This window comes from Salmo trutta, chromosome 13 (genome assembly GCF_901001165.1).
Source record: "Salmo trutta chromosome 13, fSalTru1.1, whole genome shotgun sequence".
NCBI classification, from domain to species: Eukaryota; Metazoa; Chordata; class Actinopteri; order Salmoniformes; family Salmonidae; genus Salmo; species Salmo trutta.
Genome location: NC_042969.1, coordinates 44,145,241 through 44,172,240, shown reverse-complemented (window position 1 = coordinate 44,172,240; position 27,000 = coordinate 44,145,241). Strand labels below are relative to the sequence as shown.

The window sequence follows — 27,000 nt, the reverse complement described above, 5'->3', positions numbered from 1 at the left end:
GTCGCTCTGTGACCGCTGAAAACGTAATTGTTAAATATAAATACCCTAAAACGTTTGCTATGCACCAAGATGCACCAAAATGTAAAATGCACCAAATAATATGATAGCTAGATCGGGCAACATATTGACATTACTTTCATATGTATGTACAATCGATAGACCTACCTAGTATTAAACCATTGGATTAGGCTACACCTGAGCCGCTTCAATATTCGTATATTAGGCCTATAGGCTACTATTAAATGAAAGCTCATGCATTTCACTGTAGCCTGACTAATAATCTAAAGGTCAACATAGAGGGTTGCCAGTTGATGTATGACACATCATGATGGCCATGTTGGAAGCCCACCGCATCAATTATTTCGACAACTACAGCCGAGTGGCTACCCCATGCTGCATGATAACAGTGCCTAAAATAAGTTCATTCATCATCACGGTCAATTTCTGTGCAGTAATTGGCTGCTCTAACAAAGCAGGAAAGACAACAGGATTTTTTATTTTATTTTATTACAGATGACCTGCAATCATGAAACACCAACGAAATAAGACTCAAGAACTGTCAGAAAAGCAAAGAAACCTTTTTGCCTGTGAAGATCTGAACCCACTGGTAAGTATGATCAATTTTTTTTTATTATTTTTTTTAGCTGTTATGCTAAACAGGCGTTAAGAACAAGACTAAGTTAGCCAACATTAGCTAGCTATATAGCTTGTAGTCTAGCTATTACCATGTCTCTTACATAGGCGGCGAGTGAGTTTCAAGTATTTCAGGAAGCTATTTTTTTTACCATAAAAATGCAGCTTTATAACGAAGGATTGTATACATGTATCATCGCATTTGCAGACTGTAAGCCTACTATTCCTAATGTGATGAGTAGATTGAATAGTCATAATTTAGGCTTTTAATGAGTGTGTAGTGGAATAGGCTTACCGGTTTCTTTCCTTTGCACGGGAAAAAATGTGGCCTTTGATAAACATTTAATGAAATTCTACTACACTTTATATGACTGGAGACATTAGCAGAATCTTTTTTAAGATGACGATAGCCTAGCCTACTCTGCTGACAGAACAATAAAACAACATTTTATTAGATGCAACCATGCAATCTAGGCTTATGAGAAGGGGTCATGGCTAGAAGAGATCCAGCTTTTGTCAAATTAATGTTAAAAGTATATTTTTTTAGCATTTCAGCTGAACCTTTTCCTAACCTTAACCTAATTATCTTAACCTGCTGTGTAATTTCTACTAACCTGCTACAAAAAGTCAAATTTGATGTTCATTTGATAAAAGCTGGATCCTTCTAGCCATGACCATGAAAAGGGGAGAAACAAATTCTACAATATGATGTCCAAATAGCCTAGAAGAGGATATTATTATCTAAAAAGACTCCAGTGGTACTGACCCAATGATAATTTGTTGAGAACTTTATTCATAAGAGGGGTAATGTATGGACATTACAGTAATAGGAAAAAGGCCTCAATGGGGTAGGACAACCTGCTGTGTTGACTATTGGTTGTTCCAGCAATAGATTGAATCTTTATATAACACTAAAACACCTGAATGAATGAATTAAACACAACCAAACAATCAAGAGCCCTGATGGGGCGGCAGGGTAGCCTAGTGGATAGAGCGTTTGGACTAGTAACTGTAAGGTTGCAAGTTTGAATCCCTGAGCTGACAAGGTACAAATCTGTCATTCTGCCCCTGAACAAGGCAGTTAACCCACTGTTCCTAGGCTGTCATTGAAAATAAGAATTTGTTCTTAACTGACTTGCCTAGTTAAATAAAGGTAAAAATATATATATATAGATTACCCAATGAATTAACAGTATATTCTAACATCAGGTGTGCTTTTCATTTGTTTATGTACTGTAGGTTCACCAGCTGACCTCTATCAAGACACCCATCGACTTGATTCCCACTGTGAAGATGAGCAATGCTGCAGCAGTTTACTACTTTTCCCTTTTCCAGATATGAAAAGGGACATCCCTCAATTATACAAGATGGTTGTCATATGCTGTGCTTTGGTCAATCTAAATGATTCTGTTCTGCCATTTGAGTACAAAGCACCTTCACCTTGTCCTCATGCCCCCTTAAACTGTATGACAATATAACATGTAATTTGGAACATGTAAAATACTATTGTTTATGAGTTTGTGAACATACTGTATTTCAATAATAGGCTATATTGTTGTATGGGTGAAATGAAAAGTATTTTGTGTGTCATCTCTGCTTTTCCTTGCCCCATTGAATAAAATGTATTTCTTATAGCCTAACTATTCTTTCTTTACAATTTAAACACATTAGTCAAACCATATTCATTGTCACAGTGGCAACTCCAAGTGCCACTGAGACCTTCTGGGAGAAAAGTATCTGTCATTAAACTTGGTGGTAGTAGTAGTAGTTGTGTGTATGTTTTAAACTAAGGAGCCTAACATCCGCTTCCAGACATTTCACTAACTACATTATGTAGTTAGGTTGGATTTGCACTAAACAATTTCATGTCAACACAATGCATTTACAAAAACTAGTATAATGATTAGCCTCATATACATTGTCTACTGGTATCATTTTTAAATTGAGAACATATAGCTCAACACTATGTAAACAATGTGTGAGTTAAGCTATTCTTTGCTTCAGATGCACAATGTCAATGGGTGCATTGCAAATGGCCATAAGGCAAATGCCATCATACTGTAGGCCAGTGGTTCGAAACTCCAATCCATGAGTATCCCTGACAGTACACATTTTTATTGTACCCCCAGACAAGCACACCTGATTCAACTTGTCAACTAATCATCAGCCCCTCAATGAGTTGAATCAGGTATGCTTGTCTGGGGTTCCAACAAAAATGTGTGCTGTTGGGGTTACTCGAGGACTGGAGTTGGTAACCACTGCTGTAGGCCTATGGCTGAATTGCCGTTGCATGCCAATATCATTTGCTTAATGGGTTCACATGGCTGATATCCTGAAAAAAAGATTGATAATCAAATAAAACTAATTGGAGAGCTTACAACTTAACAAAAAGTTAGTGTTCATTTGAGAATAAAACACAGACAAATTAGAGACAGACAAATTAGAGACAGATTCCCTTCCGCTCTTTATTGCAGGATTGTGACCTGGGATTAATCAACATTGACACTAGTTCATCTTGAATAATAGTTTTAAGTTAACAATTAAAACAAGTTTAAACACTTCACTTCAAATAATTAACACTTTCATATAATTTCAAAGTGTACAAGCTAACGCAAATGTAAAGGTTAGTTGGACATCTTAATAACAAGTAGGCTATTATTAATAAAGCATAATTTCAGTCCATACCAGAGGTGGCCAACCTTGCTCCACTGATCCGTGATCTACTGGGTGAGCAGACTTCTATTCAAGCCCAGCAATAGCACACTTAATAATCAACTCATTAGGTTTGATAAATTGAATCAGGTGTGTTAGTGCTGGGCTGGAACAGAAGCCTGCACACCCAGCAGGGTTGACCTGCTCCAGTTGTAATAAGTATTTTTGTAAAAAGAAAAAAAAAATGATATATATATATATATATTTGCACGATTTTTGCGCGATTTTTGAATCGTTAGAAATACTATTACTTCAATTTCTCAAACATATGACTATTTTACAGCTATTTAAAGACAAGAATCTCGTTAATCTAACCCCACTGTCCGATTTCAAAAAGGCTTTACAACGAAAGCAAAACATTAGATTATGTCAGCAGAGTGCCCAGCCAGAAATAATCAGACACCCATTTTTCAAGCTAGCATATCATGTCACATAAACCCATACCACAGCTAAATGCAGCACTAACCTTTTATGATCTTCATCAGATGACACACCTAGGACATTGAGTTATACAATACATGCATGTCTGTTCAATCAAGTTCATATTTATATATATAAAAAAAGCTTTTTACATTAGCATGTGACGTTCAGAACTAGCATAACCCCCGCAAACTTCCGGGGAATTTACTAACAGTTTGCTAAATTACTCACGATAAACGTTCACAAAAAGCATAACAATTATTTTAAGAATTATAGATACATTACTCCTCTATGCACTCGATATGTCCTATTTTAAAATAGCTTTTCGGATGAAGCACATTTTGCAATAATCTAAGTACATAGCCCGGCATCACAGGGCTAGCTATTTAGACACCCACCTAGGTCAGCCTCCACCAAAATCACATTTCCTATAAGAAAAATGTTCTTACCTTGCTTGTTCTTCGTCAGAATACACTGCCAGGACTTCTACTTCAATAACAAATCTTGGTTTGGTCCCAAATAATCCATCGTTATATCCAAACAGCGACGTTTTGTTCGTGAGTTCTAGACACTATCAGAATGCTTCATCACGGTCTCGCGCATGGTGCATTGGCGTGACAAAAAATTTCTAAATATTCCATTACCGTACTTCGAAGCATGTCAACCGCTGTTTAAAACCAATTTTTATGCCATTTATCTCGTAGAAAAGGGATAATATTCCGACCGGGAATATGCATTGAGCCTAAACAGCCGAATTAAATTTCTCCTCAGGAGCGAATCGTGCACGCGCCTCATTCAAAGGTCCTCTGAGCCGCCACTTACCAAAGCCGATAATGTGTTTCAGCCTGAGGCTCCCTCGTCAACCTTCAGGTATTTCCCGGGTTCTGAGAGCCTATCAGAGCCCTGGGAATTGTCACGTTACAGCTAAGATCCTTACTTTTCAATAAACAGATGCAAGACGCACGACTCCTTGTCAGACAGGGTACTTCCTGCTTGAAACCTTGTCAGGTTTTTGCCTGCCATAGGAGTTCTGTTATACTCACAGACACCATTCAAACAGTTTTAGAAAATTCAGAGTGTTTTCTATCCAAATATGCATAATAATATGCATATTCTAGCTTCTGAGTTGGTGTAGGAGGCAGTTAAAAATGGGCACATATTTTTTCCAAAATTCTCAATACTGCCCCCTATCCCCAACAGGTTAAAACATGTTGATACAGCACTGGATAAGAGGAGAAGTCTGTCCATAATAAAGCACTGCTTTGCCTTTTTAACAACACTAACAACAAGGCTGGTCCTACAGGCTCTAGTTTTGTCACACCTGGACCACTGTTCAGTTGTGTGGTCAGGTACCACAAAGAGGGACCTCGGAAAATTGCAATTGCCTCAGAACAGGTCAGCATGGCTGGCTCATAAATGCACATAGAGAGCTAACATTAATAATATACATGTAAATCTCTCATTGCTCAAAGTGGAGGAGAGCTTGACTTCAGTGTTTGTTTTTGTAAGAAGTGTTGACATGCTGAATGCACCAAAGTGTTTAAACAACTAGCACATAGTACGGACACCCATGCATACCCCACAGGACATGCCACCAAAGTTTTCACAATCACCAAGTCAAGAACAGAATATGGGAGGTTCACAGTACTACATAGAGCCATGGCTACATGGAACTCTATTCCACATCAGGTAACTGATGCAAGCAGTAGAATCAGATCATTTTTCAAATAAAAATACACCTTATGGGACTGTGAAGAGACACACACAGGCACACATGATAAGACACGCACTCTACACACGTACACATGTATGTTGTATTGTAAATATGTGATCGTTGAGTAGTGGCCTGAGGGAACACACTTAATGTATTAGGTATAGTGTTATGAAATGTAATATTTTAAACTGTATATAACTGTGTTAATGTTGCTGGACCCCAAGCCTCGGTAGCAGCTAATGGGGATCCTTAATAAATACAAATACAAATTGTGGAATATCTGTAGGCCTACTTGAAACTCAATTCCTGCCTGCCATTAGGCTACATTGTTTTGTTGCGCAATTCCGAAAATCATTATCATCATATGCTATTTTTAGGTCACGTTGATATTTTCTAAATGGCAATTGAGGGAACGAGCAGCTTTGACTTTATACATTCTTGGTCACAGTTTACACAAACTGAAGAAATTTAGAATTTACATAATCGAACTTACAGGCTGACCACACCGCTCGCGTCGCGTGCGTGAGCGTTGCAAAATATGTTATTCAATTATTGCACCCACACTGCTCGCAGGCGCCAAGAAGCGTATGCGCTGCCAAGGGCTAAAATAGAAATCAGTTATATTTCTGACACAGATTGCGCTGCAAGTCCTGCCTCTCCCATCTCCTTATTGGTTTATAGAAGCATGTACCCACGTGCCATCTTCTCATTGGTTATACCCACGTGGGTGACTGAAAGACGAACGAGGTCAATGCACCTAATTTATGAAAGTTGCCAATCGCAATATAAAGTCAAGAGAAGAAGAAGCCTGGAAGGAAGAGAGATGGCTAGAAACGATTCGGTTGACCGTTTTATGTGTGGATTAATTGGCGGAGTAGAGGACCTTGTGCATTTCAGGTAAAATAACAACTCAATGTTTATATCCCAGGACAAATTAGCTAGCAACAGCAAGCTAGCTAAATAGGACAAATTAGCTAGCAAGCGCAAGCTAACTAGCTAAATTACCATGAATGTTGAATGCTTTTCAACCTGTCCCCAAATTAATATAATTGGTTCAGAGTTTTTTTTAAATATTTTAACCTGTGTGTCGTGATCGCATTTGGTGTGGGGGGACAAAATAAATGTATGCACGATGGCACACGCGCGCAGCCGGTTTGGGTTCCGTGTTAGAATGCATAACACATGGCAAACATATAATACAAAAACTTAAATATATAGCTGGCGCCGAAGAACATGGCTGATGTTTTACATTCTCCCAACCAATTGTGCAATTCAATTTTTTTTTGCGTTTTGTGTAACTTATTATTTTTTTTACTTATTGTGTACATAATGTTGCTGCTACCGTCTCTTATGACCGAAAACAACTTCTGGACATCAGAAAGGCGATTACTCACCACGAACTGGAAGAAACTTTTTCCTTCAACGAGTCCGATGAGAAGGATATCCTGCTTTCACTGGAACAGGCTGAGATCCACGCCTTTTGCGTGAGGAAAGGACGCTGGGAAAAGGGGACGCAGATCGGGGATCCTTCTGAGAAGCCGGAGGCAAGCGAGTAAACTCCCAAAGCCTTCCATTCTCCTTGCAATCGTGAGAAAACCAAATTGATGACCTATTATTAAGATTATCCTACCAATGGGACATTAAAAACTGTAGCATCTTATGTTTCACCGAGACGTGGCTGAACGAATAAACGGACAATATAGAGCTGGCGAGATTTTCCTTGCACCGGCAGAACAGAGACGCTACCTCTGGTAAGACGAGGGGTGGGGGTGTGTGTCTTTTTGTCAATAACAGCTGGTGCGCGATGTCTAATATTAAAGAAGTCTCGAGGTATTGCTCGCCTGAGGTAGAGTACCTTATGATAAGTTGTCGACCACACTATCAAACAAGAGTTCTCATCTGTATTATTCATTGCTGTCTATTTCCCACCACAAAGTGAAGCTGGCGCTAAGACCGCTCTCAACCAACTCTATAAGGCCATAAGCAAAGAAGAAAATGCTCACCCAGAAGCGGCGCTCCTATTGGCCGGGGACTTTAATGCAGGCAAACTTTAATCAGTTTTACCAAATTTTTACCAGCATGTCGCATACAGTGGGGGGAAAAAGTATTTGATCCCCTGCTGATTTTGTACGTTTGCCCACTTACAAAGAAATGATCAGTCTATAATTTTAATGGTAGGTTTATATGAACAGTGAGAGACAGAATAACAACAAACAAATCCAGAAAAACGCATATCAAAAATGTTATAAAATGAATTCCATTTTAATGAGGGAAATAGGTATTTGACCCCTCTGCAAAACATGACTTAGTACTTGGTGGCAAAACCCTTGTTGGCAATCACAGAGGTCAGATGTTTCTTGTAGTTGGCCACCAGGTTTGCACACATCTCAGGAGGGATTTTGTCCCACTCCTCTTTGCAGATCTTCTCCAAGTCATTAAGGTTTCGAGGCTGACGTTTGGCAACTCGAACCTTCAGCTCCCTCCACAGATTTTCTATGGGATTAAGGTCTGGAGACTGGCTAGGCCACTCCAGGACCTTAATGTGCTTCTTCTTGAGCTACTCCTTTGTTGCCTTGGTCGTGTGTTTTGGGTCATTGTCATGCTGGAATACCCATCCACGACCCATTTTCAATGCCCTGGCTGAGGGAAGGAGGTTCTCACCCAAGATTTGACAGTACATGGCCCTGTCAAATGATGCGGTGAATTTGTCCTGTCCCTTTAGCAGAAAAACACCCCCAAAGCATAATGTTTCCACCTCCATGTTTGACGGTGGAGATGGTGTTCTTAGGGTCATAGGCAGCATTCCTCCTCCTCCAAACACGGTGAGTTGAGTTGACGCCAAAGAGCTCCATTTTGGTCTCATCTGACCACAACAGTTTCACCCAGTTGTCCTCTGAATCATTCAGATGTTCATTGGCAAACTTCAGACGGGCATGTATATGTATTCTTGAGCAGGGGGACCTTGCGGACGCTGCAGGATTTCAGTCCTTCACGGCGTAGTGTGTAACCAATTGTTTTCTTGGTGACAATGGTCACAGCTGCCTTGAGATCATTGACAAGATCCTCCCTTGTAGTTCTGGGCTGATTCCTCACCGTTCTCATGATCATTGCAACCCCACGAGGTGAGATCTTGCATGGAGCCCCAGGCCGAGGGATATTGATAGTTCTTTTGTGTTTCTTCCATTTGCGAATAATCGCACCAAATGTTGTCACCTCACCAAGCTGCTTGGCGATGGTCTTGTAGCCCATTCCAGCCTTGTGTAGGTCTACAATCTTGTCCCTGACATCCTTGGAGAGCTCTTTGGTCTTGGCCATGGTGGAGAGTTTGGAATCTGATTGATTGATTGCTTCTGTGGACATGTGTCTTTTTTACCGGTAACAAGCTGCGGTTAGGAGCACTCCCTTTAAGAGTGTGCTCCTAATCTCAGCTCGTTACCTGTATAAAAAGACACCTGGAAGCCAGAAATCTTTCTGATTGAGAGGGGGTCAAATACTTATTTCCCTCATTAAAATGCAAATCAATTTATAACATTTTTGACATGCGTTTTTTCTGGATTTTTTTGTTGTTATTCTGTCTCTCACTGTTCAAATAAACCTACCATTAAAATTATAGACTGATCCTTTCTTTATCAGTGGGCAAACATACAAAATCAGCAGGGGATCAAAACTTTTTTCCCCCACTGTATGCAACCAGGGGAAAAAATCCTTGACCACCTTTACTCCACACATAGAGATGCATACAAAGCTCTCCCCCGCCCTCCATTTGGCAAATCTGACCATAATTCTATCCTCCTGATTCCTGCTTACAAGCAAAAACTAAAGCAGGAAGTACCAGTACTCAATACGGAAGTGGTCAGATGACGTGGATGCTACACTACAGGACTGTTTTGCTAGCACAGACTGGAATATGTTCCGGGATTCATCCAATGGCATTCAGGAATACACTAACTCAGTCATTGGCTTCATCAATAAGTGCATGGATGACGTCATCCCACCGTGACTGTACGTACATATCCCAACCAGAATCCATGGATTACAGGCAACATCCGCATCAAGCTAAAGGCTAGAGCTGCCGCTTTCAAGGAGTGGGAGACTAATCCGGGTGCTTATAGGAAATCCCACTATGCCCTCAGACGAACCATCAAACAAGCAAAGCGTCAATACAGGATTAAGATTTAATCTTACTACACCGGCTCTGACACACGTCGGATGTGGCAGGGCTTGATAACTATTACGGACTACAAAGGGAAACCCAGACGCGAGCTACCCAGTGTCGTGAGCCTACCAGATGAGCTAAATGCCTTTTATGCTCGCTTCGAGGCAAACAACACTGAGGCATGCACGAGAGCACCAGCTGTTGGTGATGACTGTGTGATAACGCTCTCAGAAGCCGATGTGAACAAAAACTTTAAACAGGTCAACATTCACAAAGCCGCTGGGCCAGACAGATTACCAGGACGTGTACTCAAAGCATGCGCGGACCAACTGGCAAGTGTCTTCACTGACATTTTCAACCTCTCCCTGACCGAGTCTGTAATACCTACATGTTTCAAGCAGACCACCATAGTCCCTGTGCCCAAGGAAGTGAAGGTAACCTGCCTAAATGATTACCGGCCCGTGGCACTTACGTCGGAAGCCATGAAGTGCTTTGAAAGGCTGGTCATGGCTCACATCAACAGTATCCTCCCTGACACGCTAGACCCACTCCAATTCGCATTCCGAACCAACAGATCCACAGATGACGCAATCTCAATCGCACTCCACACCGTCCTTTCTCACCTGGACAAAAGGAACACCTATGTGAGAATGCTGTTCATCGACTACAGCTCAGCGTTCAACACCATAGGGCCCACGAAGCTCATCACTAAGCTAAGGACTCTGGGACTAAACACCTCCCTCTGCAACTGGATCCTGGACTTCCTGACGGGCCTCCCCCAGGTGGTAAGAATAGGCAACAATACGTCTGCCATGCTGATCCTCAACACTGGGACCCCTCAGGGGTGTGTACTTAGTCCCCTCCTGTATTCCCTGTTCACCCAGAACTGCGTAGCCAAACACGACTCCAACACCATCATTAACCTCTTACATCTAGACGTTCCGCTAGCGGAACACCTGCTCCAATAGCCAATGATGGGCGTGGCGCAAATTACAAATTCCTCAAAAATACAAAAACTTCCATTTTTCAAACATATGACTATTTTACACCATTTTAAAGACAAGACTCTCCTTTATCTAACCAAACTGTCCGATTTCAAAAAGGCTTTACAACGAAAGCAAAACATTAGATTATGTCAGCAGAGTACCCAGCCAGAAATAATCAGACACCCATTTTTCAAGCTAGCATATAATGTCACAAATCCAAACCACAGCTAAATGCAGCACTAACCTTTGATGATCTTCATCAGATGACACCCCTAGGACATTATGTTATACAATACATGCATGTTTTGTTCAATCAAGTTCATATTTATATCAAAAACCAGCTTTTTACATTAGCATGTGACGTTCAGAACTAGCATACCCCCCGCAAACTTCCGGTGAATTTACTAAATTACTCACGATAAACGTTCACAAAAAACATAACAATTATTTTAAGAATTATAGATACAGAACTCCTCTATGCACTCGCTATGTCCGATTTTAAAATAGCTTTTCGGTGAAAGCACATTTTGCAATATTCTAAGTAGATAGCCCGGCATCACAGGGCTAGCTATTTACACACCCACCAAGTTTAGCACTCACCAAAGTCAGATTTACTATAAGAAAAATGTTATTACCTTTGCTGTTCTTCGTCAGAATGCACTCCCAGGACTTCTACTTCAATAACAAATGTTGGTTTGGTCCCAAATAATCCATAGTTATATCCAAATAGCGGCGTTTTGTTCGTGCGTTCAAGACACTATCCAAAAGGGTAAATAAGGGTTACGCGCCCGACTCGTTTCGTGACAAAAAAATTCTAAATATTCCATTACCGTACTTCGAAGCATGTCAACCGCTGTTTAAAATCCATTTTTATGCCATTTTTCTCGCAAAAAAGCGATAATATTCCGACCGGGAAAGCGTGTTTACGTTCAAAGAGAGAGAAAATAAAAACATGGGATCCCCTCGTGCACGAGGGGATCCCCTCGTGCACGACACCATTCAAACAGTTTTAGAAACTTTAGGGTGTTTTCTATCCAAAGCCAATAATTATATGCATATTCTAGTTTCTGGGCAGGAGTAATAATCAGATTAAATCGGGTACGTTTTTTATCCGGCCGTGAAAATACTGCCCCCTAGCCATAACAGGTTAAGTTTGTTGACGACACCACAGTGGTAGGCCTGATCACCGACAACGATGAGACGACCTATAGGGAGGAGGTCAGAGAACTGGCAGTGTTGTGCCAGGACAACAACCTCTCCCTCAATGTGAGCAAGACAAAGGAGCTGAATGTGGACTACAGGTAAAGGCGGGCCGAACAAGCCCCCATTAACATCGACGGGGCTGTAGTGGAGCGGATCGAGAGTTTCAAGTTCCTTGGTGTCCACATCGCCAACGAACTATCATGGTCCAAACATACCAAGACAGTCGTGAAGAGGGCACAACAAAACCTTTTTCCCCTCAGGAGACTGAAAAGATTTGTCATGGGCCCCCAGATCCTCAAAAGTTTCCACAGCTGCACAATAGAAAGCAGCCTGACCGTTTGCATCACCGCCTGGTATGGCAGCTGCTCGGCATATGACCGTAAGGTGCTACAGAAGGTAGTGCGAACGGCCCAGTACATCACTGGGGCCAAGCTTCCTGCCATCCAGGACCTATATAATAGGCGTTGTCAGAGGAAAGCCCATACAATTGTCAGAGCCTCCGGTCACCCAAGTTAGACTGTTCTCTGCTACCGCACGGCAAGTGGTACCAGAGCGCCAAGTCTAGGACTAAAATGCTCCTCAACAGCTTCTACCCCGAAGCCATTAGGCTGCTGAACAATTCATAAATATCGCCACCGGACAATTTCCATTGACCCAGCCCCTCTTGTACACTGCTGCTACTCGCTGTTTGTTTGTTACCTATGCATAGTCAGTCACTTTGCCCCCACCTACATGTACAGATTACCTCTAGCCTGTACCCCTGCACACTGACTCGGTACCGGTGCCCCCTGTATATAGCCTCGTTATTGTTATTATTATTGTGTTACTTTTTATTATTACTTTATATTGTAGACCGCCTACTTGGTAAATACTTTCTTCTTCTTGAACTACACTGTTGGTTAAGGGCTTGTAAGTAAGCATTTCACGGTAAAGTCTACACTTGTATTTGGCGCTTGTGGCAAGTAAAGTTTGATTTGATTCACAGAATATTTATTCTCTTGTTGGAAAAATGGTATTGTGTAAAACATGTTTTTAAAAATTATGACTTTGAATACATTTAAGATTTACAGTGACTTATTTAGCCTAATTCTGAAGTAATTTTCACCACAGGACAGCTCCTGTAATGGCAGAGTCAAGTGTGACTTACAATGCATCGTTAAAACACTCGTAAGCCTCAATTCCATCACTATTGGGAAACCAGGCCCAGAGTTTTTCCCAAGTCAAGTAGTCAGAAAACATTCTGGTTTCTTTCATTTGTTATGATGATTTGAGCCAATGCTGATATTTTTATTTGCATATATGCATATACAGTTGAAGTTGGAAGTTTACATAGGTTGGAGTCATTAAAACTCGTTTTTCAACCACTCCACAAATTTCTTGTTAACAAACTATAGTTTTGGCAAGTCAGGTAGGACATCTACTTTGTGCTTGACACAAATCATTTTTCCAACAATTCCAGTGGGTCAGAAGTTTACATACACTAAGTTGACTGTGCCTTTAAACAGCTTGGAAAATTCCAGAAAACTATGTCATGGCTTTAGAAGCTACTGATAGCCTAATTGACATCATTTGAGTAAATTGGAGGTGTACCTGTGGATGTATTTCAAGGCCTACCTTCAAACTCAGTGCCTCTTTGCTTGACATCATGAGAAAATCAAAAGAAATCAGCCAAGACCTCAGAAAAAAAATTATAGACCTCCGCAAGTCTTGTTCATCCTTGGGAGCAATAGTACGCAAGTATAAACAACATGGGACCACGCAGCCGTCATAGCGCTCAGGAAGGAGACACGTTCTCTCTCCTAGAGATGAACGTACTTTGGTGCGAAAAGTGCAAATCAATCCCAGAACAACAGCAAAGGACCTTGTGAAGATGCTGGAGGAAACAAGTACAAAAGTATCTATATTCCCTTTAAAACTTTAAATTCCTATATCGACATAACCTGAAAGGCCGCTCAGCAAAGGAAGAAGCCACTGCTCCAAAGCCGCCATGACAAAGCCAGACTACAGTTTGCAACTGCACATGGGGACAAAGATCGTACTTTTTGGAGAAATGTCCTCTGGTCTGATGAAACAAAAATAGAACTGTTTGGCCATAATGACCATTGTTATGTTTGGAGGAAAAAGGGGGAGGCTTGTAAGCCGAAGAACACCATCCCAACCATGAAGCACGGGGGTGGCAGCATCATGTTGCGTGGGTGCTTTGCTGCAAGAGGTACTGGTGCACTTCACAAAATAGATGGGAAAATGATGTGGATATATTCAAGCAACATCTCAGGACATCAGTCAGGAAGCTAAAGCTTGGTCGCAAATGGGTCTTCCAAATGGACAATGACCCCAAGTATACTTCCAAAGTTGTGGCAAAATGACTTAGAGTATTGGAGTGGCCATCACAAAGCCCTGACCTCAATCCTATAGAAAATGTGTGGTCTTAACTGAAAAAGCCTGTGCGAGCAAGGAGGCCTACAAACCTGACTCAATTACACCAGCTCTTTCAGGACGAATGGGCCAAAATTCACCCAACTTATTGTGGGAAGCTTGTGGAAGGCTAGCCAAAACATTTGACCCAAGATAAATTATTTAAGTCAATGCTACCAAATACTAACTGAGTGTATGTAAACTTCTGACCCACTGGGAATGTTGGTCAGAAGAATGTGGGTCAGAAGAAATAAAAGCTGAAATAAATCATTCTCTCTACTATTATTATGACATTTCACATTCTTAAAATAAAGTGGTGATCCTAACTGACCTAAGACAGGGAATTTTTCTAGGATTAAATGTCAGGAATTGTGAAAAACGGAGTTTAAATGTATTTGGCTAAGGTGTATGTAAACTTCCGACTTCAACTGTATGTAATTTATTGACTCTCTGTGCAGGTATGTACACCTGTGGGGAGAAGGGAGAGTGGACCAACTCAGAACATGGGACTAAAACTCCTACCTGTTTGCCAGGTAAGCTTCACTATTGCAGGCCTAACTGTTGAGAATTTGTACAGTAAGAATGTATGGATCCTATCTGTAGAGATCCGATTCCCGGTCTCCTGTTCAGGAAAACATCTTAACTATTTCAAAATTCTCTCTTGGACCGAGCGTGCCACTGGTTTTAAGATGCAAACAGGGCTACCTCATCACGAGAGCATGAGTCCAACTCACACACTGTGTGTGTGTGTCTGTCTGTGTGTTTCAGTATGTGGGGAGCCGTCCCAGCCCTTCCCAGCACAGATTAAGCGTATCGTCGGGGGGCGAAGCACTGTGCCAGGTCTCTTCCCCTGGCAGGTCCTCCTCACCGTAGAAGACATGTCCCGTGTCCCGGAGGACCGCTGGTTCGGAAGCGGTGCCCTGCTCTCCGAGTCTTGGGTCCTCACTGCCGCTCACGTCCTGCGCTCCCAACGCCGCGGCGCCAGCATAGTGCCTGTGGCGCCCGAACACATCCGAGTCTACCTGGGCCTTCACGACGTCCGTGCCAAGCAAAACGCCACCAACCGCTCTGTGGAACAAGTCATCCTCCACCCTCACTTCGACCCTCGCAACTACAACAACGACATCGCCTTGGTCAAGCTGAGTCAGGCTGTGCCCGTGGGGGAGCTAGTGCGGCCTGTCTGCCTGCCCCCTCCCCAGGGCAAAGACAGGCCCCAGAGCCCCCAGCTCAACACCCTGGGCCTGGTGGCCGGCTGGGGCATCTCCAACCCCAATGCCTCTGTGGCCGCCGACACCACCGCGCTCTCCTCTGACCTGGGCATGGTGTCGGACGTGCTGCAGTATGTCAGGCTGCCTGTGGTGGCGCAGGAGGAGTGCAAGGCCAGCTATGCATCACGCTCCATCAACTACAACATCACTGACAACATGTTCTGTGCCGGCTTCTACGAGGGTGGGCGTGACACGTGCCTGGGGGACAGCGGGGGGGCGTTCGTGATGGAGGAGCCCGGAAGCGGGCGCTGGGTGGCCCAAGGCCTGGTGTCATGGGGGGGCCCGGAGGAGTGTGGGAGCCAGAGGGTTTATGGGGTTTACACCCGGGTGGCCAACTACGCCGATTGGTTGCAGACCCAACTGGGGATGGGGCCATGGTGGTGAGATGGAATAAGGGGGGGTCAGTTACGTCCCGATGACAAGCAATTTCCATGTCAAACTCGACTTGAAATCCTTTTGGATTCTTATATGATGAACTCCAATGTATCATTCCCCTCTGTTCAACCTATCCCCATCTCATGTCCTCGGTCTCCTGTGCACCCTCGTCCCCTTTCCCCTTCATAACTCCTCTCTTCAGGGTTGGGGATCAAGTCCATTTAAATTCAGCTTTATTTAGGAGATGAGTTGACATTCCAATTTAAGGATCGAAAAGTGACATTTCTTTAAAACTTTTCAATTGACACCACCCGATGTTATATTTTTATTTTCTATTGTGAATTCGAAAGATTATCTCCAACTCAGTCCCCACATGATACCAGAATAGCTGATCATGAATTATTGTACTCCAACAATGCACTCCAACCTCATCTTATCACACTCATAAGCCCTTATATATTTATGATCGTGTCAATTATGTCCCGATGACAAGCAATTCCATGTCAAACTCGACTTGAAATCCTTGTGCATTCTTATATGATGAACTCCAATGTATCATTCATGTGCTCTCAGATACAAACTGCACTCCTAAACTCATATAATGCTGTAGCCATTTATATCTGACAAGTTACCCCTAATGTATAAGAGTAGGGACATACTGTACATGTCATCTAATGATGTTTTATAATTTGCACATGGCATTGGCCAGTATTATTTTGTATTTCCTTGACATTATAATGGATGGTAAAATTGATAATGAAATAACCACATTTTTTGAGAAGGCATTGCAATGCTGTTGTGTTACTGAGGTTCTGTTCTTCTTGATACCTCTCAGACCATAGCTACCAGTGTTGGTGTCAGATTACATTTTTCTGCAGTGGAATTGACAATTTAACAATGTCCATGTGCTTTCGACATCGTGGATTAAAATCTAGTCAATTGTGAATTGAAATATAATCAATTAAACATTACTCTTAGTCTTCTGTAAGTATGTGTGTAAACTGTACTGTCAGCAGTTAGCAATCACAACACCAATGCAGACCTATACCATGAGTGTAAAACACAACCTCTCTAGGGGAGGTGGGACGAAATCGTCCCACACTATTCAACAGCCAGTGACAAATCAGAGCGCCAAATTTTAAACCACAAAATGTCATAATTCAAATTTCTCAAACATAAGACTATTTTACACCATTTTATAGATACACTTCTCCTGAATCGAACCACGTTGTCCGATTTCCAAAAGGCTTTACAGCGAAAGCGAAACATTAGATTATGTTAGGAGAGTACATAGACACAAAAAACCACACAGCCATTTCCAAGCAACTAGCATGCATCACAAATACCCAAAACAAAGCTAAATGCAGCACTAACCTTTGATGATCTTCATCAGATGACACTCCTAGGACATTATGTTATACAATACATGCATGTTTTGTTCAATCAAGTTCATATTTATATCAAAAACCAGCTTTTACATTAGCATGTGATGTTCAGAACTAGCATACCCACCGAAAACTTCCGGTGAATTTACTAAATTACTCACGATAAACGTTGACAAAATACATAACAATTATTTTAAGATTTATAGATACAGAACTCCTTTATGCAATCGCTATGTCTGATTTTAAAATAGCTTTTCGGCGAAAGCACATTTTGCAATATTCTGAGTATATAGCTCGGCCATCACGGCTAGCTAATTTGACACCCACCAAGTTTGGGACAACCTAAACTCAGAATTACTATTAGAAAAATTGGATTACCTTTGCTGTTCTTCATCAGAATGCACTCCCAGGACTTCTACTTCAACATCAAATGTTGTTTTGGTTCCAAATAATCCATAGTTATATCCAAATACCGCCGTTTTGGTCGTGCATTCAGGTCACTATCTGAAGGGTAATGCGCGAGCGCATTTCGTGACAAAAAAAATCAAAATATTCCATTACCGTACTTAGAAGCATGTCAAACGCTGTTTAAAATTAATTTTTATGCTACTTTTCTCGTAAAATAGCGATAATATTCCAACCGGGCAACGTTGTATTCATTCAAAGACTGAAAGAAAAAAATGGAGAAGTCTCGTGAACGCGCATCTCCAGTCTCACTGTCCCCAGGCTGACCACTTACAAACTCTGCTGCTGTACTTTGCCCAGAGACAGCAGACACCCCATTCCACTTTCTGGCGGCTTTAGATAGCCAATGGAAGCCTTAGAAAGTGTCACGTTACAGCACAGATGCTGTAATGTCGATAGAGATGCAACAGAAGGACAACAAATTGTCAGACAGGGCACTTCCTGCATGGATTCTTCTCAGGTTTTGGCCTGCCATATGAGTTCTGTTATTCTCACAGACACCATTCAAACAGTTTTAGAAATTGTATGCATATTCTAGTTTCTGGGCAGGAGTAGTAACCAGATTAAATCGGGTACGTTTTTTATCCGGCCGTGAAAATACTGCCCCCTATACCACAACAGGTTAAGTCAGTTGTTGTCTTATCAGTTTTTAATGTCCAAGCCATTGCCAGTGGGAAAGAAGGGGGGGGGTAGCTTACATTACATCAGAACTATAATGAGGAAGTGATTTGTGCCATAGTGTATGTATGGGGGGTGAGGTGGGGGTAGGTAGGGCAAGAGGGGTGGTCATGGGGTATTGATGTGCTTGCCATGCATCTTCTACCTGTGGTGGGATCCCCTGCGGATTTAAAAAAAAATAGACAGATTACATTGATTGGTATTCAATTTCATTTCTTCTAAACATTGTTGTAGGAATACGTTATTTCTGGCCTGATCCACTGTGGAGTTATTTGTAGCTACACTATTCATAAGAATTAACATGTTTTTCCTGACCTTGTGACCTGCTCCTCCTTATAGCCCAGAGTTGTTCCTGGTCAGGTCACATGGCCCTATGTTATAAGTTAACAGCTGCTTGGTAGACGGCCCACTCCGATCCGGTCGAAAGGAACACTCACTCGCCTACGTGGCAGTTCAGCAATTTTCCTGAACTTTCCTGTTCGAGGTGATGGAGGAAATAAACTGTCACCATTTACCTTTCACTTATCTGTATATGGTGTTTCCCAGATATAGGTTATCTAAACCTAGTCCTGGACTAAAACTATTTCAATAGGAGAATCTCCATCGAGAAAGCTTTTTAATCCTGGACTAAATTTAATCTGTGTCTGGGAAACTGGCTCTATGTGTAACAGTCTAATCCTAGTGGATATTTTAAAACATGATTTCAATATATCGTCAATCTTATTTGAATAAACTTGAAAACTGAAAATGGATTTCTAATTAGCTTTATTTGTGTTTACTGAATCACACTCCTGGCAAAAAAATGTGATTACATTGCATGACCTGGTAAATCTTTTTCAATGTTTACTAAAAGGAAAATTATAGAATGAATAATTTGTTAAACCTGTTAAACCTCGTTTTTTTGTGAAGAACATATAAAATAACATTTTCATTGAGTGCACACTGTGCACCCCCCTACACATTTATATTACATATGTTGTGTTCGGGTCTACTGGATGGAAGGGTAATAAAAGTGTGGAAAAGTGTGTGTAGGTAAAAATTAAAAAGGTTTGCTGTGTGCCTTCACTCTGTCTTCCTCCTCCCTAGGCCTGCTGTTTTAACATAGCACCAAGAACCTGTCTGTCTCCCTGCCTGTCTCCTGCTTTTCTCACACTCTTTACCCTTTGTAGTGTGTGAAACCATACAAGGTCTTGCAAGAACCTGCACAATGTTATTACAATACATTATTTCAATACATTATTTCGATACATTGTAAAAAATGCAGTATTTTCCCACACTCTACCCCAGCGAGTTGAAAATTGGGGGAGGGACACAACAAATAAATAGCTTTGTATGTGTGGCTCCTTACCACAGTCATTCAGTATGGAAAAAATAATCTCTGCTTAGAGGGCCTTAGAATTTCTTTTTGCAGAGAGAGAAGCTAGTGTGGAAGGACTGTCTTCCACTTTGGAAGATTAAGAATTTCTGAATATGAGGATCATGTCTCTGAGTCTGACAGTGAGTTGGAAGAAGAGGATGAGATTGACCCTCAGCCAGCCCCAGGACCAGCCCGTCAGCAACCAGCTCATCAGCAGCCTGCAGGAGGAGAAATATGAATGTAAAAAAAAAAAATTGAAATTGAATGGTCTTCTTGCCCAAGGAATGAGCTACCCCGCATGGCTGCCAATGTGATAAGGATGCAAGCAGGGCGGTTACTCATGTGCAGGACATAGTATTCTTTTGAACTGTTCATCCTAGACACCATCCAGAAAATCATTCTGGACTGCATTAATTTGGAGGGAAGGCATGTTTTTGGAGAGAGATGGAAGGAGATGGACCAAACTCATTTACATGCATACTTTGGGTTTCTTATCCTTGCTGGTGTTTTCAGATCCAATGGGGAATCCATAAAATCCCTGTGGGATGCAGGAACTGGCAGAGAACTTTTCAGTGCAACAATGTCTCTGGAAAACTTCAACATTATTTCCAGGATTATTTGCTTCGATAACCGAGACACTAGCTTGGGAGCAATTTCCAAATGCCTGAAGGTACCACATTCATCTGTACAAACAATAATACGCAAGTATAAACACCATGGGACCACGCAGGCGTCATACCACTCAGGAAGGAGACGCGTTCCGTCTCCTAAAGATGAACGTAATTTGGTGCGAAAAGTGCAAATCAACCCCAGAACAACAGCAAAGGACCTTGTGAAGATGCTGGAGGAAACAGGTACAAAAGTATTTATATCCACAGTAAAACGAGTCCTATATCGACATAACCTGAAAGGCCGCTCAGCAAGGAAGAAGCCACTGCTCCAAAACTGCCATAATAAAGCCAGACTACGGTTTGCAACTGCACATGGGGACAAAGATCGTATTTTGAGAAATGTCCTCTGGTCTGTTGAAACAAAAATAGAACTGTTTGGCCATAATGACCATTGTTATGTTTGAAGGAAAAAGGGGGAAGCTTGCAAGCCGAAGAACACTATCCCAACCGTGAAGCACGGGGGTGGCAGCATTATGTTGTGGGGGTGATTTGCTGCATAAGGGACTGGTGCACTTCACAAAATAGATGGCATCATGAGGCAGGAAAATTATGTGGATATATTGAAGCAACAAAGCTTGGTCGCAAATGGGTCTTCCAAATGGACAATGACCCCAAGCATACTTCCAAAGTTGTGGCAAAATGGCTTAAGGACAACAAAGTCAAGGTAGTGGCCATCACAAAGCCCTGACCTCAATCCTATAGAAAATGTGTGGCAGGACTGGAAAAAGCATGTGCGAGCAAGGAGGCCTACAAACCTGACTCAGTTGCACCAGCTCTGTCAGGAGGAATGGGTCAAAATTCACCCAACTTATTGTGGGAAGCTTGTGGAAGGCTACCCAAAACGTTTGACCAAAGTTAAAACCTCTTGACGGTCTCGTCCCGTAAGCGGGATCAACATCCAGCGAAAAACTCCTATCGACATTAGCATAACGAAATGTAATATATATATTTTTTCAAATATAGGACTGTCTCATATCGTTTTATAGATACACCTCTCCTGAATCGACCCACGTCGTCCGATTTCAAAAAGGCTTTACAGGAAAAGCAAAACATTAGATTATGTTAGAGGAGTACATGGTAAAAGTAGCCACATAGCCATTTTCCGACCAACCACATGCATCACAAATAACCAAAAAACAGCACTAACCTTTTACAAACTTCATCAGATGACACACCTAGGACATCATGTTACACAATGCATGCATTCTTTTGTTCGATAAAGTTCATATTTATATATAAAAACAGCATTTTTTCCCTATTTTCCCTCAAATGCATCCCGGGAAACAGTGCTACAATTTACTCAATTACTATTCGAAAACATTTTTAAAATGTAATATTGTCATTCTAAGATTTATAGATGAATATCTCTTGAAAGCACCTGTAATACCAGATTTAAAAATAACTTTACTGGGTAATCACACTTTGCGATTAAAGGGGATGCGATACTCAGAAAATTAGCTAGTAAATACAGCTCGGCGCCATCTTGGAACAATCGCATATCACATCTAATCTTGTATACTATTGTCAATAATCCCTTACCTTTAGTTGTCTTCATCAGAAAGCACTTCCAGGAATCCCAGGTCCACAACAAATGTATTTTCGTTCGAAAAAGTCCATCCTTTATGTTCCATTAGCTTGCTGTTGTTAGCGTGTCTGAAGGCTGTATCCAAAAGCTCCGTCGGCCGCGGGACTGCAATTTAGAAAAAAAACATTTTTCCCCCATTTAGGTTCGTTCAAACATGTCAAACGTTGTATAACATAAATCTTCAGGGCCTGTTTCAACAAGAGAGCCAATAAGATTCGAGGGGGACGATTGCATTGTGTTTCAAAACGTTTCGAAAGGAGGGGGTAGACAGGGCCGCCGGCGTCATAATGGTGATGGCCCTCCTCCTGTGACCAATTTCAACAGACTCTCATTCTGTCAGTTTCCACAGTAGAAGGCTCAAACCAGTTTGTAAAGACTGGGGACATCTAGTGGAAACAATAGAAAGTGCTCAATGAACCATAGCTCACGGTGTGATTAATAGGCAAAGATGTGAAGTTGAGTCCACAATTCAGAATTCCACTTCCTGTTTCGATCGGTCTCGGGGTTTTGACTGCCATATGAGTTCTGTTATACTCACAGACACCATTCAAACAGTTTTAGAAACTTTAGGGTGTTTTCTATCCACAAGTATTAATTATATGCATATCCTAGCTTCTGAGTTTGAGTAGTAGGCCGTTTAAAATGGGCACGAATTCTTTTCAAAATGCGCTGTGGCGCCCCCTATCCTAGGGTAACGTCATTAAACAATTTAAAGGCAATGCTACCAAATACTAATTGAGTGTATGTAAACTTCTGACCCACTGGGAATGTGATGAAAGAAATACAAGCTGAAAGAAATAATTCTCTCTACTATTATTCTGACATTTTACATTCCTACCATAAAGTGGTTATCCTAACTGACCTAAGACAGGGACATTTTACTCGGATTAAATGTCAGGAATTGTGAAAAACTGAGTTTAAATGTATTTGGCTAAGGTGTATGTAAACTTCCGACTTCCAAATGTACATATCTCCCTGGCATATTAGATCATTTATGCAGCAGAATACAAGACATTTTTGGATTCACCTTGATATGCTGTGCTCACTTGAACTGGAAGGTGACGTGGCAGTCTTTCGTGGCTGCCCCACCACCACAGAAAGCACTGAGCTAACCTGAAACATCTGGATTTTGGAGCTGCCTTACTCACAATAGCAACAAACCAAAAAATAGTTTTTATGCAGCTTTGTCAACTCTATGACTTTTTTTTATACATTGTTTGGGTACTTTGTTGGTACTTTGCTACCTGCCAACTTTACGGTTTTACTTTTTCATTTTTAATAACCATTTAATCAAATCTTTATTTTACATATTGACCAATGTCTTAATTTTTTTTCCTCTCGCTCAACTTTTTTCATTCAACTTTTGAACGCTTCATCTGGACATGGTTCTACCTCCAACAGCCGAAGCTAAGTAGTAACATTAACATTAACACTATGCCATCTAATTGCAGTTGCTGTACTCATAATACATAGGAACACTATTGCCTTATGGTGTGGATAGCCGTGCTGCAAGCCCAGCTTCAGACACAATCGTTAGGCAGTGGTAATTTAAGAGTAGGAAAGGATGAAACAGCATCTGTGCCATCAGTAAGTACAGATAGTAGTATAAATCCCCTCGCACAGTCCCCGCAGCTGGACAATTTTCTCAAGAATTCTGGAAGGAAATGCTGTCGGAATGCTCAACCGGTGTCACTCATTCAGCTGACAGAAATGTTCAACCGGTTCTCACCATTAAGCAACGAGTCGGAGTCAGAGGCCGAGCCTTCTCTGGTCTCTCCTCGACCCGTTACGGGGTCTGAGCCGCCAAAGCCTCCCACCATTAGCTCTGACAAATTGAAAACCCTAGTCATTGGCGACTCCATTACCCGCAGTACTAGACTTTAAAAAATGAATCCAGCGATCATACACTGTTTACAAGGGGGCAGGGCTACCAACGTAAAGGCTAATCTGAAGAGGGTGCTGGCTAAGGCTAAAACTGGCAAGTGTAGAGTATAGGGATATTGTTATCCATGTCGGCACCAACGATGTTCGGATGAAACAGTCAGAGGTCACCAAGCACAACATAGCTTCAGCGTGTTGTGACGGCCCTGAATTTTCCTGAACGTCTCAGTGCTTCTCCTTCCTATAGGGCGCTTTCCCTTTAATTCTCAATTAATTAGTGCTTCTCCTTCCAATAGGGCGCTTCCCCTTTAATTTCCAATTAAATAGCCAGCATCAGCTGCACAAAAGTGGGGTTGTGATGGAAACATGAATGAGGATGTGTTCAACCCTCAGTTTTGAAGCTTCTCTCTTCCGTTTGTTGTGCTGCTTTAAAAGTGTGCTTTGTGTAGCCTAATAGAAAATCTACCCAGGATCGGATCCACTCTTGCGTCTGTGGACTACACCTCTCCGTTGGTTTTCGTGGCCTTTCTCTGCTGGAGATCTGTCGGCGGATTGGCTTCTCTGACTGACCGACTGACTACAACCTTTTTTGTATACGGTATTTCATTTGTTTTGGTGTGATGTATACCGTGATGATTTATGTAGTTAGTTGTAGTTGAGGATTTATTGAAATGTGTGGTAAAATATTTGTTCTTTTCATTGTATGATAGACACTGGGTTTACGCTACACTGTATGAACGGACAAACATTGCGTGACTAAGGTCACTTGAGTTCCCTGAACTTGTTTACCGGGCTGGACTCTTTTTAGGCCCGAGGTACAGGACATTTCTGGAGGAACCAGAGCTGTTTAAAGCTCATTATTGTTATATTGTTGTGTGTGATCATTTATGTTGTTAATACATCCACGCAAAAGAATACAGTTGTTTTGTAAGTTCTTTCCAATGTTTTTAAGGGTTCATGAAAAGTGTATTTCCATCCTGACATTTACATGAGTCCTTTGTATTGGTGTAGACTTGACGGACCAGATGGGACTCATTCCCTATCAAACTAAAAGGAGAAACTAATATTTTCTCTGGTAGGCACAACCTACCTGGCACCCCTATAAATTATAACCTTAAGTCAAAACCGTTACAGTGTAAATTAACTAGACAGATGTGTCAGCATCGAGTAATTGTCTCTGTCCCCTACCAGTTAGGGGGAGTGATGAGCTCTACAGCAGAGTCTTACAACTTAATTGCTGGTTGAAGACTGTTTCCTGCCTTCCCAAAATATATAATTTGTAGATAATTGACCCTCTTTCTGGGACTCATCTACAAACAGGACCAAGCCTGGCCTGCTGAGGAGTGACGGACTCCATCCTAGCTGGAGGGGTGCTCTCATCTTATCTATCAACATAGACAGGGCTCTAACTCCTCTAGCTCCACAATTAGATAGGGTGCAAGCCAGGCAGCAGGGTGCAAGCCAGGCAGCAGGGTGCAAGCCAGGCAGCAGGGTGCAAGCCAGGCAGCAGGGTGCAAGCCAGGCAGCAGGGTGCAAGCCAGGCAGCAGGGTGCAAGCCAGGCAGCAGGGTGCAAGCCAGGCAGCAGGGTGCAAGCCAGGCAGCAGGTTGCAAGCCAGGCTGACAGCTTAGTGGAGTCAGCTCAGATATTGCCATTGAGATCGTGCATGTGCCTTGATCTAAACATGGCGGTGTTTAGATCATGGCGGTGTTCGCTTTAGCAATCTCAGTGTAAAAAAGACCTCTCCATTCCTGACATTAATGAAAGAGATTGTGATATCTCACATCTCAAAATAGGGCTACTTAATGTCAGATCCCTCACTTCCAAGGCAGTTATAGTCAATGAACTAATCACTGATCATAATCTTGATTTGATTGGCCTGACTGAAACATGGCTTAAGCCTGATGAATTTACTTTGTTAAATGAGGCCTCTCCTCCTGGTTACACGAGTGACCATATCCCTCGCACATTCTGCAAATGCGGAGGTGTTAACATTTGCGATAGCAAAATTCAATTTACAAAAAACGCTTCTAGTCACGAAATCTATGCAGCCTACTCAATTACTTTTTATGGCTACTGTTTACAGGCCTCCTGGGCCGTATACAGCGTTCTTCACTGAGTTACATGAATTTCTGTCGGACCTTGTAGTCATTTTTGGTGACTTTAATATTCACATGGAAAAGTCCACAGACCCACTCCAAAAGGCTTTCGGAGCCATAATCGACTCAGTGGGTTTTGTCCAACATGTCTCTGGACCTACTCACTGCCACAGTCATATCCTGGACCTAGTTTTGTCCCTTGGAATAAATATTGTGGATCTTAATGTTTTTCCTCATAATCCTGGACTCGCGGACCACCATTTTATTACGTTTGCAATTGCAACAAATAACCTGCTTTAACCCCAACCAAGGATCATCAAAAGCTGTGTTATAAATTCTCGGGCAACCCAAAGATTCCTAGATGCCCTTCCAGACTCCCTCCACCTACCCAAAAATAGGTTAACCACCTAACTCAGGAACTAAATGTAACCTTGCGTAATACCCTAGATGCAGTCGCACCCCTAAAAACAAAAAACATTTGTCACAAGAAACTAGCTCCCTGGTATACAGAAAATACCCGAGCCTTGAAGCAAGTTTACCGAAAATTGCCTTCCTGAAGACAAACAATGTATACAAAATGCTTCAGTCTGGTTTAAGACCACATCATAGCACTGAGACTGCACTCGTGAAGGTAGTAAATTACCTTTTATTGGCATCAGACTAAAGCGCTGCAACTGTCCTCGTGCTCCTAGACCTTAGTGCTGCTTTTGACACCGTCGATCACCACATTCTTTTGGAGAGATTGGAAACCCTAATTTGGTCTACACGGACAAGTTCTGACCTGGTTTAGATCTTATCTGTCGGAAAGATATCAGTTAATCTGTGAATGGTTTTTAATCTGACAAATCAATTGTAATTTTCTGGGTTCCTCAAGTTTCCGTTTTAGGACCACTATTGTTTTCACTATATATTTTACCTCTTGGGGATGTCATTCGGAAACACAATGTCTACTTTTACTGCTATGCTGATGATACACAGCTTGATGATACATGGTGAAG

The 27,000-nt window shown here is 41.9% G+C and overlaps 1 protein-coding gene across 1 annotated transcript in view; it reads left to right on the top strand.

The window, feature by feature from the left end:
* The window catches only part of masp1 (MBL associated serine protease 1), a 76,153-nt gene extending 59,286 nt beyond the window's left edge, over nucleotides 1–16,867 (top strand). The window contains exons 10-11 of the mRNA XM_029772149.1: nucleotides 14,698–14,772; nucleotides 15,008–16,867. Of these exons, the coding sequence (XP_029628009.1) occupies nucleotides 14,698–14,772; nucleotides 15,008–15,891 (959 nt within the window). The 3' untranslated portion in view covers nucleotides 15,892–16,867. The remainder of the gene's footprint in view (nucleotides 1–14,697; nucleotides 14,773–15,007) is intronic.
* Nucleotides 16,868–27,000: the final 10,133 nt, after the last annotated feature.